The sequence below is a fragment of the Oryza glaberrima genome, chromosome 1 (genome assembly GCF_000147395.1).
Source record: "Oryza glaberrima chromosome 1, OglaRS2, whole genome shotgun sequence".
NCBI lineage: Eukaryota > Viridiplantae > Streptophyta > Magnoliopsida > Poales > Poaceae > Oryza > Oryza glaberrima.
In genome coordinates, this window is record NC_068326.1 from 14,865,024 (window position 1) to 14,880,775 (window position 15,752).

Genomic DNA, 15,752 nt, shown 5'->3' on the forward strand with positions numbered 1-15,752 from the left:
CACGTCCGTATCTTATCAACCTTTGGACCTGCACTGGAGCTAAGAAGATATCCCAGGCCGTTATGTTCATCGACTTAGTTCGCGCCAACACAGTTTTGGCACCATAAGCTAGCTAAGCGCGGATTTTTCGTCAACAAGTGTACAATAATCCCAGTGGTTTACTGGATTCCTTTTAATATTTATTATTCTATTAGAACCCACGTTTTGGCATGGTTATGTATTCATGGATGTTGCTCTATTAATAACTCGAGGGTTAGAGCTAGGTAAGGCTAAACTGGAATCTACAGTGGGCTTTTATTTTGTTTAGAGGATATCCTATCTTCTGATATAGTTGGTACTCACTAAGGAGTATTTACTCCTATAAAGCAAGACAATGCAAGAAGTCACATCATCAATAATTTTAAGTCATTAGATCATATTGGTACAAAGATAATAACCGTTGGATTAAGAAGCTATACTTATTCATTCAATTCAATCATTTATTAGTTATCTATTCACCTCCCTTTGCTCCACCTCATTGTGCATAACACCATGTTTTCCGAATACAACTCAAATTATTGTTTAATATGTGTGTTTTATTTTATTATGCACGATAAGATAGCATATAATTATTAGGTATCGTTACCTAAATCTATTTTTAGAAAAAACTTGAGTGAAGTAGAGAGATGCAAATTGTCTAACTATAACGATACCCATATTGCACATGAAAATAATATTCATATATTATAACAATACACAATTGCGCTTGGAAAAATAAAGCATGAATTGTATTGTAATAGCATATATACGACATATATAAATCCACATTATTATATATTTTATAAATACATAGAGTTACACCTAACCATTTAAACTATGATTTTGTTTGACGATAAAACTACAAAACCCGCGGCAAAGACGCGGAGTGCCAACTAGTTTATCATATGACTATGTAACATGAGGTCCTATTGTCTCCTATAGTGATGCACGGGCATTTTTTAAGTTAAAGGAATAAAAAACTTAAGTGTTGAAACACGTTCTTCTTAATTAGAACAGAGGTCACAAAAACCAAGTGGACTCAGAAGCAACATAACACTCATTGCTAAGCCGTGGGCAACAAAACCGGAGGCCATGGCATCTGGTACTGAAACACAGGCTCACTCGCACTAAAACTCGCAACAACCTCTAAGTTGCTGAGACGAAAGGCAATGTAGCGGTCGTTCAGGCGTCGTGGCGAGTGGAGGCACATCAGCACGACGCCGGCGTTTACGGCGACAACGCGGCACGCTTGATCATAATCCCATAGCATATCAGCAGCGTCTTCGGTCGACGTCGTCAGCGATGTTTCCTGTTCTTGGTCCAGCACCCACGCGCGGCCGCCGCATCCAGACTTTCCAAGAAGCCAAACTCTGAGGTGCCATTTTTTCTTAGACAACATGACCAGCCTCATCGTCCCTCTCTCCTCCATGTTGACCAAGCACATGGAGCCGTCGTCGGTGTCGCCGACGGCGTACGACGGGCCCAGGAGGACCCCGGGCGGAGGCACGACTTCGGGGAACCCCATGGTTTCGGCGTCCAGGGAGACAAGACTGTTAGGAGAGCCGCCGCGTAGCCTCTTCCAGCAGATGCGACCTGGCGCGTGCATGGCTGAATAACGTTTCACTTTGAGAGGCAGCGGCATGTCGATGTCGCCGGTGTTGGTCCACGGGCGAGCGCTCCACGCACCCGTGGAGGAGTCGTACACAGCCAGTCGCTCCATGTCCAGCCGTTGATCTCCTCCCGAGGCGTATATTACTGTCGTACTACATCTCTGCATGGTGACCACACGGAACGACGACGACGACGCTGCCTGATCGCCGACGCGGCCAGGGATCAAGAAGCTGCCGGAGTTGTGATGAAATGCCCGCTTGTTGCCATGCCGCGGTGGGGTGAGCTTCGCCAGGACACGGCGGGCTACAGGGTCGAAAACGGTGAGCTCGTTGGTGTCGCAATTCCTCAGTAGGAGGCGGCCTTGGTGGCAGTCTTCAACTTCAAGGCGGCCCATGGACGTGACGGGAGTGAGGAAGAAATCGCCATGTCGGACGACCGCGGATAGTTCGGGGTCGGAGAAGGTGGGCTGCGCTGGTTGGAACACCGGCCGCGAAGAGCATTCAGTGTAGTAGTAGTGGCCGAGGAGAGGTTGGGCTTGGCCGGGGTGGAGGGCGTGGAAGCGGCGGAGGAAGGCGGGGGACGAGGCCACCCGGCGCCACCGCTTCACAGCGCAGGCGGCGCGAGCCAGCGACGGGACTGACGGCAGCCGCACGAGGAACTCCGCGATGACATCGTCACAGAACGAGTCGACGGTTGTGGGCGATGCGGCCGGCGGTGGATCACCGGAAAAACTGGAGGGTGATGCCTTGCGCTTCATGCCTCAATACACGGTGCGTAGTACGGCATGACACAACTCGGTCGATCAGATCGCTCTGGGACTCAGGAAAACTTGACATCATATATACTATATATATTCTTCCTTGCAGAGAAAGAGTTCGTTCTGGATTGGAACAGAGCTCTCGTATCTATCGAAACTACTAAAAAGTATTGGAGATATATGGAAAACTCAATTTATCCTTAAGAGAATATCCCATCATTTTTGCATATCAACTAAAAAGTCATAAAAAAATTTAGTAGAATAGATATTGTCACTTAACAAATATGCAAATTCAAATTCAACTTACACAAGTAGAAACAAAAATAAAAAATTTACTATGAAAAAAAAATCAGTAGAATAGATCAATATGTGATATGTCACTTCACAAACATACAAATTCAAATTCAACTTATACAAGTAGAAACAAAAATAACAAATTTGACTATAAATAGAGCGGTCAAATTTATTATTTTTGTTTCAAATTATATAACACGCATGTTTGTGAAAAGATATATCACATATTGATCTTTCCTACTAATTTTTTTCAAAAAAATTTGATGACTCTTTGAACGACATACACAAAACGAGGGAATATCCCCTTGAGGGATAAAATTCCACTTCTGAGATATATCTGCTATTTCCAAAACGAGGGGATATTCCCTCAAGGGACAAAATTCCACTTATCAGATATATCTGCTATTTCCAAAGAAACAGGAGAAAACTTGCAAATACCATGCCTTCAAATTGATTCGTTCCTTCCATCTTCCGACCCGTCGTCGCTGCCGTCGCCGATCGCTTTACGCGATGAGACGCGGCAGGAAACGCAAGCGCGCCGGCAAGCCGACCTGCCTCCCGCCGGCGGACGCCTCGTCCCCTTCAATTGATTCTCTCAACGACGACGTCCTCGAGGAGATCCTCGTCCGCCTCCCGTCCATCGCCTCGCTCGCCCGCGCCGCCTGTGCCTGCGCGCGCTTGCGAGCGATCGCCTCCTCGTGGGCATTCCTTCGCCGCTTCCGGGCGCTTCATCCTTCGCTCCTCGGCCACTTCGCCACCGACGCCGACGACGAGTCAGTGATACCGACCTTCCACCCCGCACGTGCCCAGTTTGATGGTTGCTCCGACGCCGCCGTACGAGGCGGCGATTTCTTCCTCACGCGCGTCGACGCAAACGCTGGGTGGCGCGTCCAGGACTGCCGCCACGGCCGCCTCCTCTTCGCCAACGAGAGCGATCTCCTCGTCTACGACCCGCTCTCGCGCCGCGGAGTTTCCATCCGTCGACCATCGTGGTACCCCTCCAGCCACTTCACCCACTGCCTTCTCGCCGGCTACGGCGGTGACGGCTGCCCGGGCTCCTTCCGCATGGTGTCCGTCGAGCACAACGGCGAGCGCGCGGCGCGGGGCGCGGTGTACAGCTCGTGCACCGGCGCGTGGCGGCGCGGCCGGTGGGACTACGACCGCGTCATCAACCCGAAGCGCCCCAGCGAGTACTCCTACTTCCCGGGGATGCAGGCGGCGGGGCGGATCTACTGGAAGCACCGCGACACGACGAAGCTGCAGGTGTTCGACGCGGGACCCATGCGGTTCTCGTACGTCCACCTCCCCGAGGGCGTGCACCCGCGGTCCAAGTACGCCGTCGGCGAGGCGGAGGACGGCGGGTGCTGCCTCGTCGTCCTCGCGGACGCACCCCACGGCACGGTGTTCAAGGTGTGGCGCCTCAGGACAGGGAAGGGGTCGTGGCCGTGGGCGTGGACGTGGGAGCTTGAGAGGTGGCTGCCGGCATGCGAGGTGATAGGGAAAGTACAATACCCTCCGATTCGCCACGTGTGCGCGGTGGTCGCCGGCGTGGTGCTGATCTGCTTCCAGAATCACGCTGGGCCTCACCGGCACATCGCATTCTGGCTCAGCAACATGCAGGTGGAGGCCACGTTCAGGAGCGCTGGATGGGCTTACCCTTTCCTGATGCCATGGCGCCACTCATCACCTCTCTTGTTGCCTTCTGAAAAATTTTAGTCTAGCAAATACAAAGTGCGTTGCTTTTTCTCGATAATCTGAGACTCACAAAGCCATGTTTGGCCACTCTTTCACGTCATAAATATGTGAGGTTTTGTTAAAACTTTTGAGTTTTTTTTATCTTGAAAATACAAGTCCATATGCCCATATGGGTGCATTTTTTTAAAAGAAAATATAGGTGCATTTACCACAAGGTATAACGAGATCGGTGGACCATCAACGAGTTTGATTGGAGAATCATTTAACAGATTTACTAAAAATGTTGCCAAATTTTCAGCTTGATTTCAGTCAGTTTCTTCGCCTGTTGGATCACACATTCATTCTTTCAATTTTGTTATATATTTGCAGATAAATTTGCTTCTAAAAATTTGATAGATACTAGTATAATTTTTATTTTGTTTTGTGTTCATTTGGGCTAATCTCTTTAAGATCCAGAAGCCTTTGCTAGCTGGCTCTATAAAGTAAATATTTAACCTCTCCAAGTGCTAACCGGCCGGATGGCTAAACTCATCTGGGCATTGGCTAAGGCCCTATTTAGTTCCCAACTAAAAACTTTTCACACTATCACATCGAATATTTAGACACATACATGAAATATTAAATATAGAAAAAACCAATTACACAGATTGCGTGTAAATTGCGAGACGAATCTTTTGAGCCTAATTACGCCATAATTTAACAATATGGTGCTACAGTAAACATTTGCTAATAACGAATTAATTAGGCTTAATAAATTCGTCTCGCAGTTTCCAAGCGGAATCTATAATTTGTTTTGTTATTAGACAACGTTTAATACTTCAAATGTGTGTCTGTATATCCGATGTGACACGTAAGACCAAATTTTTTTTTTGCCAACAGGGTCTAAATTTGGCCACGACATTTCATCGGCCAAACCCACATCAACGGCGGCCGGCACTAAGCTATTCCATCCCATTGTAGGACAGTGTAGTTGTCATCGCATCCAGCGCCACCGTTGATCCCCCCCCCCCCCCCCGCTTCTCTGACATAGTCGGCCTTGTCTCTTCGACACCGGCACCCCACCCTGATCAGGCGCATAGTTGACTCAGTTTGTATCATTGACATCCAGTGCCACCGTCATCCCTTGTAACCTCCCAGTCCTCCCCCATACCGACTTGGCCTTCATCCAGCACTACCTCCTCCCAACACTGGACCCTGTTTAGATAGGACTAAAACTTTTAAGTCCCTATCACATCGGATGTTTGAACACTAATTATAAATATTAAACGTAGATTATTAATAAAACCCATTCATAATCTTGAACTAATTCGCGAGACAAATCTATTGAGCCTAATTAATCTATAATTAGCCTAAACATTCTCTAATTATGCATTAATTAGGCTTAAAAAATTTATCTCGCAAATTAGATTTCATTTATGTAATTAGTTTTATAAGTAGTCTATATTTAATATTCTAAATTAGTGTCTATATAAAGAGACTAAAGTTAAGTTTCTAGATCCAAACACTACCTCACAACCTTTGCCTTCAACTGTTCCCACCACCACCGCAAATTTTTATTGGCTCCGTCACTCCTACTGTTGCATCCTTCTCAAAATTGCACGCTGCTGATCGAAGGTTGTCCTGCATCGCCAGCATACGGGTTTTTTTTTTTTTAGATAATGATCGCCAGCATACGGGTGGGTGGGAAAAACAAGAGAAAAGAAAAACACTAAGACACTAACAAGTGGGACCCAAGAAATTGGAGAGTGGGAGGTTGAATGACTGTTGAAACAAAGAGGGTTCACTTTATTTTTTGATCTTGCGAAATAGGCAAAATGAAGATCAATATTTTGCCTCGGTACGAAATAGACCAATATTTGACAGGGCTCTTGGAGAGCTCTAAACTGTTGATTCGATGTTATTTTGATGAAAATACCTATTACAGTACATATTTATAGCACTTTTATATAATTAAAATGTAGTAATGTCTAACATTTACAAATAACCAGTTTTTCAAAGTGAGCATAGCTCAATTGATTAGGTTTTTATAATGGAGCCAGTCAAAGAAATCTTTTTTAAAAAGTAAGCGTAGCTCAATTGGTTAGATTCTTTGTAATGGAGCTAGTCCATCCAAGTTCAAATCCTACATTTGATATGGTGCTCACATTTACGGCTAATTATTTTTTTGGGGTAGGCAACATACATGTTGGCAGCGAGACACCTATGATGACTTCGTCAATCTCAAGATACTTGCCTAGTCATTCGGATGACTTCGTCAATCTCAAGATACTTGCCTAAGTCAATCTCAAGATACTTGCCTAGTCATTCGGATGACTTCGTCAATCTCAAGATACTTGCCTAATCATTCGGAGGTACTCCTTCTGGTAGAATGTGCGACTTCGTCAATCTCAAGATATACCAAATGACTTCGTCAATCTCAAGATACTTGTCTAGTCATTCGGATGACTTCGTCAATCTCAAGATACTTGCCTAGTCATTCGGAGGTACTCCTTCTGGTAGAATATGCGACTTCGTCAATCTCAAGATATACTAACCCAGTTATTAGGAGGTACTCCTCCAAGTAGAATGTGCGTGTGTACGTTCATAGGGGTGGGTGTGCATGCGTTGAGGGCACTTGCATTTGTACCATGTTTTTTTATAAAAAATAGAAATCTATTTTTTATTTATGACAAATATGGCAGCATAAATAAGAAATGCTTAGTCTAAAAATATAAAAAATGGTGAGTTGCCTCGAGGAGTATAATACTCTTCGAACAAAATTATCGTAAGCATCACGATCATATTAGATTATATAAACTTATTTATTTTTAATTTATTCTATTATAAAGTCGGTGATTAAAAAGGCTGCTCTAATCTTACTCTTAAATATCCATTTATGCTGTAAGGAATTTGTTTTTCGAGAAATCCCTGTCCATTGCGAGGATGTGTCATTCCCACATAAGCGGCCAATCGATTTTTTCTACGTAGTTTTTTTTTTTTGATCTTTCTACGTAGAAGTATTTGGTTTGGATAATGTTTGGCTGCTCGGTTTATTTTACCAGCCTCAGTTCTTCGGCCTCCACGTGTTAAAGATGATGAGGCTGGGAAGGGCGCCCTGCTGCTACTGCTTCACCGAGCCGCCCCCCGCCGGCGGCGTCGCGGCCGCCGTCAGGCTGCGACTGCTGCCGCCTGCCCGCGCCGCGAATACCTCCTCAGAGCCGGCGGCGCGGCTGAGGGCGGTTCTCGAGCAGGTGGACGAGGAGCTGCGGAAGGGGAACGACGAGGCCGCGCTGTCCCTCGTGCGCGGCTCGCAGGGGGCGGATGGCGGGCTCCGGTTCTTTGGCGCGGCGAGGCAGGTTGGCTTTTGTTGTCATGTAATATTTGTCCTGATGATGTCTCGCGATTATTAGCAGCTGTGATGATGATGCATTCACCCGCTCTGCTTTCGTTCTTAGATTGGAGCATTTTTATGTGCATCTTAAACTGATTTGGCAAAGAATTCATGAGCCGAGAGGGCGATAGGATATATTTAGTGCTGATTTCAACTAATGCTATTCATAATTTTTCCTAAATAAAATGAAGCTTTAGCCTTTTCCTTTTCTCTACATTTTGATCTTGGTAGTCATTTTTTTTTCTACTGAAATCTATATCAGGTACCTCAAAGACTTTATACATTGGATGAGCTGAAGTTAAATGGGATCGATACTTCTGCTTTCCTATCTCCTGTTGATCTGACTTTGGGATCAATTGAGAGAAATCTCCAAATTGCTGCAGTTCTAGGAGGGCTCTCTGTATCAGCTGCATTTGAGCTTTCTCAACTCCAAGTTCTGTTTCTGTTTTTGGGTCTACTATCTCTGTGGTCGGTGGATTTGGTTAGTTACAGCATAATGATTCTTTCCAATCATCTAAATAAATTTTCATCATTATATGGCCTTTTAGATCATCGACTTTATGACTTGTAGCTGTTGATCTACTGATTTATTCAATTCCATGTTATGGTTAAAAAATCTCCATTGCTAATTTATTCAAGGAGTATTTAATCATCTGTAACTGTGGAAATATGAAGTCTAACATATTGTTCCATTCATACAGTAATGTGCTTTCAATCGATGATCTTGAGCTTTTCTATAATCTCTAACTGAAAAATCTTAGTATTACTTGCATACACTTCTTAGAACTCTAATTCATTTTTTTCCTTGAGCTCATTTCATGTACCCAAAAAATTAATTGTCTATTAATGTCATCTTATCATTTGTCCCATGTCATGACCATCAGACAACCCACTGTTTCTTGATCTTACACAACTACAGCTTTCTAGGTATATTTCGGTGGTGGAGTGAGAAACTTGATTCTTGATACAATTGGTCACAATCTTAGCCAGAAGTATCGTAATAGAGTTATTCAGGTATATATATGTCATCCATTCTTATTTTCATGAGCTTAAGTTGTGTGAGTTTAGAAAATTTGACAATGCTTTCTTCTAATTGATTAAAGATAATTCGCCATGAACCCAAGTTCATAAATGATAAAATATAAATGTTTACCCACTTTGTTCCTTTACCACTGTTGGATACAATTTTTTAATTTATTAGTGTACAATATAGTCACAGTTAATTATGGCATCTCTAGTTTATGTTGTTTTGCTGTCAGAGGTATGAGGGTTCAAATTTTGGAATTGTGGTTCAGAGAGAAAAATCTACCAGGATTACAACGATTAATAAGTGTGTCAGTTTGATGATCTGATTAATTTCTTATCAACAGTTCTTAGTATAATCTATTTATGTTGGTGAGTTTATACTAAAAACTCGGGAAGTCCACATTAGAATATATTTGTAAATTGGTGCATTAAATGGGTGTTAAGTCTGAAGGGATAAACATGATCATTCCCAATAATTTACTTGGTTGCAGAGCCAACATGGCTGGCATAATTTTAAGGAAAACTAACTGTTGCCTCTATAAGTCTGCTTCACAGGCTTTGATGCCTGGTATAACATAGATATGTATGGGGAAATGTTTTACTATGAGTACATTGCGCAGCTTTCGTTGTTAGATCAAGCTTTGGCAAAGTGATTAGCGGCTGAAGTAGCAGTTCTTTTCCCCCCTTCATTTCATATTTTATCATAAAAAAAACTCATAGTGATCAACATTGTAAAAAGTAACATGGGTATTTGGACCAAATGGTGAAGGAACACATCCAAATAGCTTACTTCCAGCAATAAGGCGGTTGAATATCTTCAAAACAACAGCTTGAAATATGGCAGAAAAAATGAAAAATTCCAACCTATTGAATGCTGACGTTGTGGTTTATTTTACATAATCTAAGCTAACATCCTTTTATGTAAAATTTTGAAGCACGAAGCTGGCCACTTCTTGATAGCATATTTGCTTGGGGTCCTTCCCAAAGGATACACTATCACAAGTTTAGATACATTCATAAAAAAGGGCTCACTGAATGTGCAAGCTGGGACAGCTTTTGTTGACTTTGAGTTCCTTCAAGAGGTTAGTTTTCTTATCACCTCCATTTTTACCACCACTATTTTGGAAAATGATGATATCTTATTGTCTGTAACCTTTAAGTTTCGAGATGCCCTGTTTCTATCCTCTAGATTTGTGAAGTGTATGATGCACAATCTTGTGACTCGCTGTTGCTGTTACTCTGGTCAAAGGCTTTCTTCAGACAACCCCTCTATCGACTAGTTTGTCATGGATGTACAAAATGGTGAAGGGTAATTGTTAGAGATATTAGCTATTCTAGCAAAACCAGAGTCACAGTCTGAAAGCAGTGTACTGATAAGAACCAGCATTACCTATCCTTTTTTCTCCATTCTCTTTTGCCCATAATAAAGGATGAAATGTTATTGTTATTGCATTTTTATGACGCAGTTAATAATCTATTGAACACGAAAAAGTGGATGAACTGTATCAACATAACACATCTTTAAGCATATGGTGAACGGCTGTTCTGATATAAATTTCTGAGCAGGCATTCAGCTTAACATGAGTACATGACTTCTGTTTTATGCCATTTCTTCCTGGTTAAAACAAAGAGTTGAGAAGATAAAACTTGAAGTGTGTCTTGATGTTTGAATCCTTCATGATGCTTATGTTACAGTAATTATTTATAGTATAATGCCCACCAGTTCAGTTCATCATATTAAAAAGGAATGCAATAATCATGCAATGCCATTCATATGTTATGGTTTAAAAAGTATTGCCATTATGTGATCGCAAAATAAATGTAGTGTGCATTTTATATTGTTATTGTTCTACACCTTTTTTCCAAAAAAAAAAAATATTGCATGTTATATGCGGACTAGGCTAATAATTATCTTTTATACCCAGGTCAATTCAGGCAAACTATCTGCCACGGTAAGGGTTTCTAATCAACATTATCTTGTATAAAGCATGTAAAATAGACTGAGATGTGATTCGTTCAGCTTCAAGACCTATTGTTGGTTGGTGATAATCCTTGGATTATCTTGGGGGTAAACACTTGTCGGAAGTAGGTCAGACAGCGGCGACTTTTGGTAGAACGGTGCTAGGTGGAAGAGTGCACTAATTGAGGGAGAAACACATCTAGAATAGCTGGCCATGGAAGGATTAGAGCTGAAGTTTAGAACTAGGACCCATTTATTCATTTATAAAAGTATGCACAACCCCATTCTTACATAGTTATGGAAAGGAATATATAACAGTGTAATCTAGTCTTATATCTCTAAAATAACAAAATGAAGATGCTGCTGGACTAATGTGCATTTCTGTTTGCATACATGAACAATGTCAGAACTCAAAAAGAGTCCGTAAAGCATATTCTGATAAAAATATATTTACTTTAATTCAAATTCGACATGATTTTTTCCATTTAGTGTTGAATAATGAAAGTAACATCGAAATAAAACAGTCTTTATTGATTCAGGAGAAATTTCAAGGCCTTAGGCCTCCCAGTAGCCCCCAAGAAATTTCCATCATCCATTTAATACATAAGGCGTATTATGTGTAGATCCATTGATTAAGGAGTGAATGGAACCAAGAGAAAGGGAGGAGAATTTACGAATTTACGTTATCCTTATTATTCAACAATTTAAATATCTTGAAAACTGGAAATTGAACAAGAAAAGCATTACATATAAACGCAGGTTAGATGGGATGGAGTAAAGTGGGGGGAAAGAATGTTAACGTCAATAAATTTGCACACATCTTACGTTTTGAAATTAGAGAAGACTATATGCTTCATAAAATGGGGTACTTTGTCAATAATTGATCATTCCCTTTTTGAAAGCTCCCTTTTGCATAGTTGTATGCATATTACTCCCTTTGTTTCATATTATAAGATGTTTTGATTTTTTTTTCTTAGTCAAACTTCTTTAAATTTGATCAAATTTATAGAATAACGTATCAACATTTGCAACACCAACCAAACAAACTATCAAAATATATTTAATGTTAGATTTAATGAAACTAATTTAGTGTTATAAGATTTGTTACATTTGTGTATAACATAGTCATAGTCAAACTTATAGAAGTTTGACTTTGAAAAGTCAAAGCGTCTTATAGTATAAAACGAAGGGAGCAACTATTATAACATTGTAACTTAATATTCAAATGAGAACATTTGCACCATAGCATTCGGTGTTGGTGTTAAGTCTGGATTTTTTTCTTTTTGTGATGATGTTTGTGATGAACAGTTGACTATACGTTGGATCTAATGGCAGATGTTGAACAAGTTCTCATGCATTGCCTTGGCTGGAGTAGCAACAGAGTATCTTTTGTATGGATATGCTGAAGGAGGACTAGCTGACATTGGGCAAGTATGTAGGCATGGGTAGTCGACAGACTCTGAATTTTGATAGCCATTGTGGAACCACATCAACATTGTTTATTTTATGCGTCCTTTTTTTTTTTTTTTTTTTTTTGCAATTACAGCTAGATGGATTGCTCAAAGGTCTAGGTTTCACCCAGAAGAAAGCTGATTCACAGGTGAGATGGGCTGTGCTGAATACTGTACTTGCACTGCGTCGCCATAAAAAGGCCAGATCACAGCTCGCGGAGGCAATGTCCTCTGGGAAGTCAGTTGGATCTTGCATCGGGGTCATAGAAGAGAATATAAACTCTGAGGATATTTAGTTAGTGACTATAAAGATGATGGAACATATAGATCACATATGTACAAACTTTCACAATGGACTGTACCTTTTAACTTGGGCTTTGTATTTAGTCTGTTAGCAGGAAATACATGTCAAAATCATGGTTTTTATTCAGTTTCATATATTAAACGTTTAAGTCTACGTTCCGGAGGTGGGATAATGATATTTTATGGTGGATGCTTGATGATATATACTGTTTTTTATGTTTTTGCTATGAAGGTAATGAAAAAAGTACCGTTTGTCTGAACAATTTGTATTTTCTGATTTTACGGAAAGACATGAAGGGGGGAGGGAAAGGATAGGTTCGCTGGCTGGATGCATAACTGCCATGATTTTAATTCTCTAGTCTCTAGAGAGTTAGTCAGAATTGTGTTCCACAGCATGGCTTAGAGCAGAGATGTACCATAGGTCTAAAAATAACTCAGATACTACATCCGATCTAAAATATAGTAATTTTTAGCTATGTATTTGTACATACTCCTCAGATAAGCCAGAAGTTATTATATTTAGGGACGGAAGTAGTAGCTACCATACATACATGTTTCTCTTCTGATGGGTGCTATACTCCAACGACATTAATGGGAGCTCCTGTTGCATCGACGGTGTTCATCAATTTGGTCAGGCAAATCTCCTGTTGCAAAATACACCATCAACGGGAGTATATACAAACGATGATCTCTTTTTCCCTGCACGTTTCTCACGCTGAAGTTCAGTTGAAGTTTTTTTTTTTCTAATCATTATTAACAAGTTCTTGGATGTCCTTGGTAATCACTATCCACTGGAGCACAGAGAAGCTGGCACCGTAGCCAATCTCTACTCGTATTAGACAATCAAGACTAAGCGTGTGTTTGGTTCTGGGACTAGGTGGGATGGGATGAAACCATCCCTGATTTGAGGATTGGGATGATTCCATTCGGGTGTTTGGTTTGTAGAATAGGACGATCCCAGTTTTTTGTTTGGTTCAAGGAACGAGGGAGGGATGGGATGAGCGCCATTTGCAACCACCGACAACACCGTTTGCAACAACCATGGCCGACGCCGCCTCTGCCCTCACCTCCGGACGTGGTCGCCGCCGGCCTCCTTGATGGCGTTGATGAGCGGCTGCGGGGGGGCTCGGCGACGGCGGCGGTAGACGGCTCAGGCGACAGCGGGCTCAGGCGACATCGGCGGCGGTGGGCTCGGCGACAACGACGGACGGGATGACCCAACCGAGCGCTGGCGGCGATGGTGTCAGCCTTCGCGCAGAGCAGCCGCGGCTCGGCGACGACGACGGCGGCAAGGTCCGCGCGGGAGAGGGAGAGGGAGAGGCCGGTGGAGAGGAGGGCGAGCACGACCACCATCGCGGTCGGGCGGGCGGAGAAGCACGACGACGCATGGTCGGCCTTCGCGCAGAGCAGCCGCGGCTCGGTGACGACGACGGCGGCGAGGTCCGTGCGGGAGAGGGAGAGGGAGAGGCCGGTGGAGAGGAGGGCGAGCACGGCCACCATCGCGGTCGGGCGGGCGGAGAAGCGCGACGACGCACGGTCGGCCCGCAGCCGAGTTCCCCGCCTCTGGATCCGTCGCCACAACCTTCCCCATCGCCGCATCCGCCGCCGCCGCCCTCCACACCACTGGATCCACAGAGGAGATCAAACAAGGTGTTGACACGAAAACCTGTGTCGAAAGGTTCTCAGGAAAGTATACTTAGTAGATGAACTGCAAAATTTCAAGACCTAAATTATATTTACATGTGGAGGGAGACATGAAGATCACTTGGCTGCGTTCGGTAGGACATGTTCCTACCTCCTCGTTTTCCGCACGCACGCTTTTCAAACGGTTAACAGTGAGTTTTTTTCAAAAAGTTTCTATATCAAAGTTACTTAAAAAATCATATTAATCCATTTTTAAAAAATAATTAGCAAATACTTAATTAATCACGTGCTAATCGCTGCTCCGTTTTCCGTGTTGAGGACGAACGCGGCCTTAATAAGAACTCTTTTGCTACGTTCTCAACTTTTAGCTCATTTCATAAAGTCTTTTTCTTGTTGGTTCCTGTTGTAGATTGAGTTAGAATCTAAAAATTCTCTCCTAAGTATCTTGTTATGATCTCAAGTGAGCCTATTTTTCAAAAACAAAAAAGCATGCGCGCGCGCGCGCGTGTTATTAGCACAAATCATCTAAAAAATATCTTAAACGAAGAAAAAAAATATTTATAATTGCTTCAGGTATTGAGGAATAAGGGCAGCTATGGCAGCAGCATTTCATTTTATGCATCTTACAATCATTTTCAGTTTGCAGTAATCATATCGAAAAATCTTTTGTATAATTTAGAGTTGTTTGTACTAAAACAATACCCTCAGACTCAGAATTAGGAAAATGGTAGATATTCCAAACTAATTTTCAGAAAAGTATCATGATTGACATTACATTGATTGCAGCAGTTTATTGTTCTTTCCAGTATAAGATTTGCAAAACATTCTTAAATATGTGATAATCAAAATTATGATGGCTTCAATTTATAAATACCATATGCAGAATATATTAGCTAATTAAAGATTCAATACTATAACTATTGGGACACGCGTAGGCTACAATACCATAAATCAAAATTTTCTATCGCGTAAACCAGGAACCATGTAAGTATTAGATCATAGATCGTTACCACTCGACGCGCTGTGCAGCGGAAGAAGATGCTGAGAAGTCGAAGGAACTCTCGTGAAGTAGCGCGCGTCGATGTAGAGGAAGTAGTCGATCGCACCGGCTCGGCCTTCTCCTCCTCGTGCGTTCTCATCGCCGTACTCCCACACCGATCAGCACCGCAAACCAGCGGTGCCTCTACCAGTATCCACACGTACAGGGACGGAACGCCAAGTGCAGATGTGCTAGCACCCGCGCGCGGCTAGGGTTTTGCTCGGATAGGGAAGTGACGGCTAGGGTTTCTCGCGTGATGCAATACTTCCACCGGTCACACCCCTCACGAATATATAGGATCCATCACTCGGGCCTCCAAGGCCCGTAGGACTACTATTCGGATCCCTATCCGAATTAAGCTCATATTGGATCTCTGTACAATCCCCTTATTCCGGCCCATTAAGTGTGCGACCCTGTAGGTTCATGTATACTTGGCTGTAACCCGAAAACTCCTTTTCGGTCCATGCGTCAACAGCGGCTCCTAGCAGAACGTATTGACCCATCGGGCATACATAAAGATCATATCGGCTGAACCTCTAGTCTACACTTGTATGAACCCTTTTGCCTCACGATATCGATTAAGC

At 42.7% G+C, this 15,752-nt stretch overlaps 3 protein-coding genes across 4 annotated transcripts; 2 read left to right on the top strand and 1 right to left on the bottom strand.

Moving 5' to 3' along the window:
* Positions 1 to 1,051: 1,051 nt before the first annotated feature.
* Positions 1,052 to 2,173, bottom strand: LOC127760675 (uncharacterized). The gene has a single exon (XM_052284966.1). The coding sequence runs from the start codon at positions 2,021 to 2,023 to the stop codon at positions 1,082 to 1,084; it is 942 nt and encodes a 313-aa protein (XP_052140926.1). The 5' UTR covers positions 2,024 to 2,173; the 3' UTR covers positions 1,052 to 1,081.
* Positions 2,174 to 3,166: 993 nt separating this feature from the next.
* Positions 3,167 to 4,396, top strand: LOC127760871 (uncharacterized). The gene has a single exon (XM_052285195.1). It carries the CDS (start codon positions 3,191 to 3,193, stop codon positions 4,394 to 4,396), a length of 1,206 nt encoding a protein of 401 aa, XP_052141155.1. The 5' UTR covers positions 3,167 to 3,190.
* Positions 4,397 to 7,423: 3,027 nt separating this feature from the next.
* On the top strand, positions 7,424 to 12,634 carry LOC127760429 (uncharacterized). 2 transcript variants are annotated; one of them, XM_052284685.1, is made up of 7 exons: positions 7,424 to 7,710; positions 8,008 to 8,226; positions 8,673 to 8,759; positions 9,707 to 9,853; positions 10,697 to 10,723; positions 12,067 to 12,162; positions 12,278 to 12,634. In XM_052284685.1, the coding sequence occupies exons 1-7, from the start codon at positions 7,447 to 7,449 to the stop codon at positions 12,476 to 12,478; spliced, it is 1,041 nt and encodes a 346-aa protein (XP_052140645.1). In that variant the 5' UTR covers positions 7,424 to 7,446; the 3' UTR covers positions 12,479 to 12,634. The 2 variants fall into 2 exon arrangements, with proteins under 2 accessions (XP_052140645.1, XP_052140646.1); XM_052284686.1 differs by lacking the exon at positions 10,697 to 10,723.
* Positions 12,635 to 15,752: the final 3,118 nt, after the last annotated feature.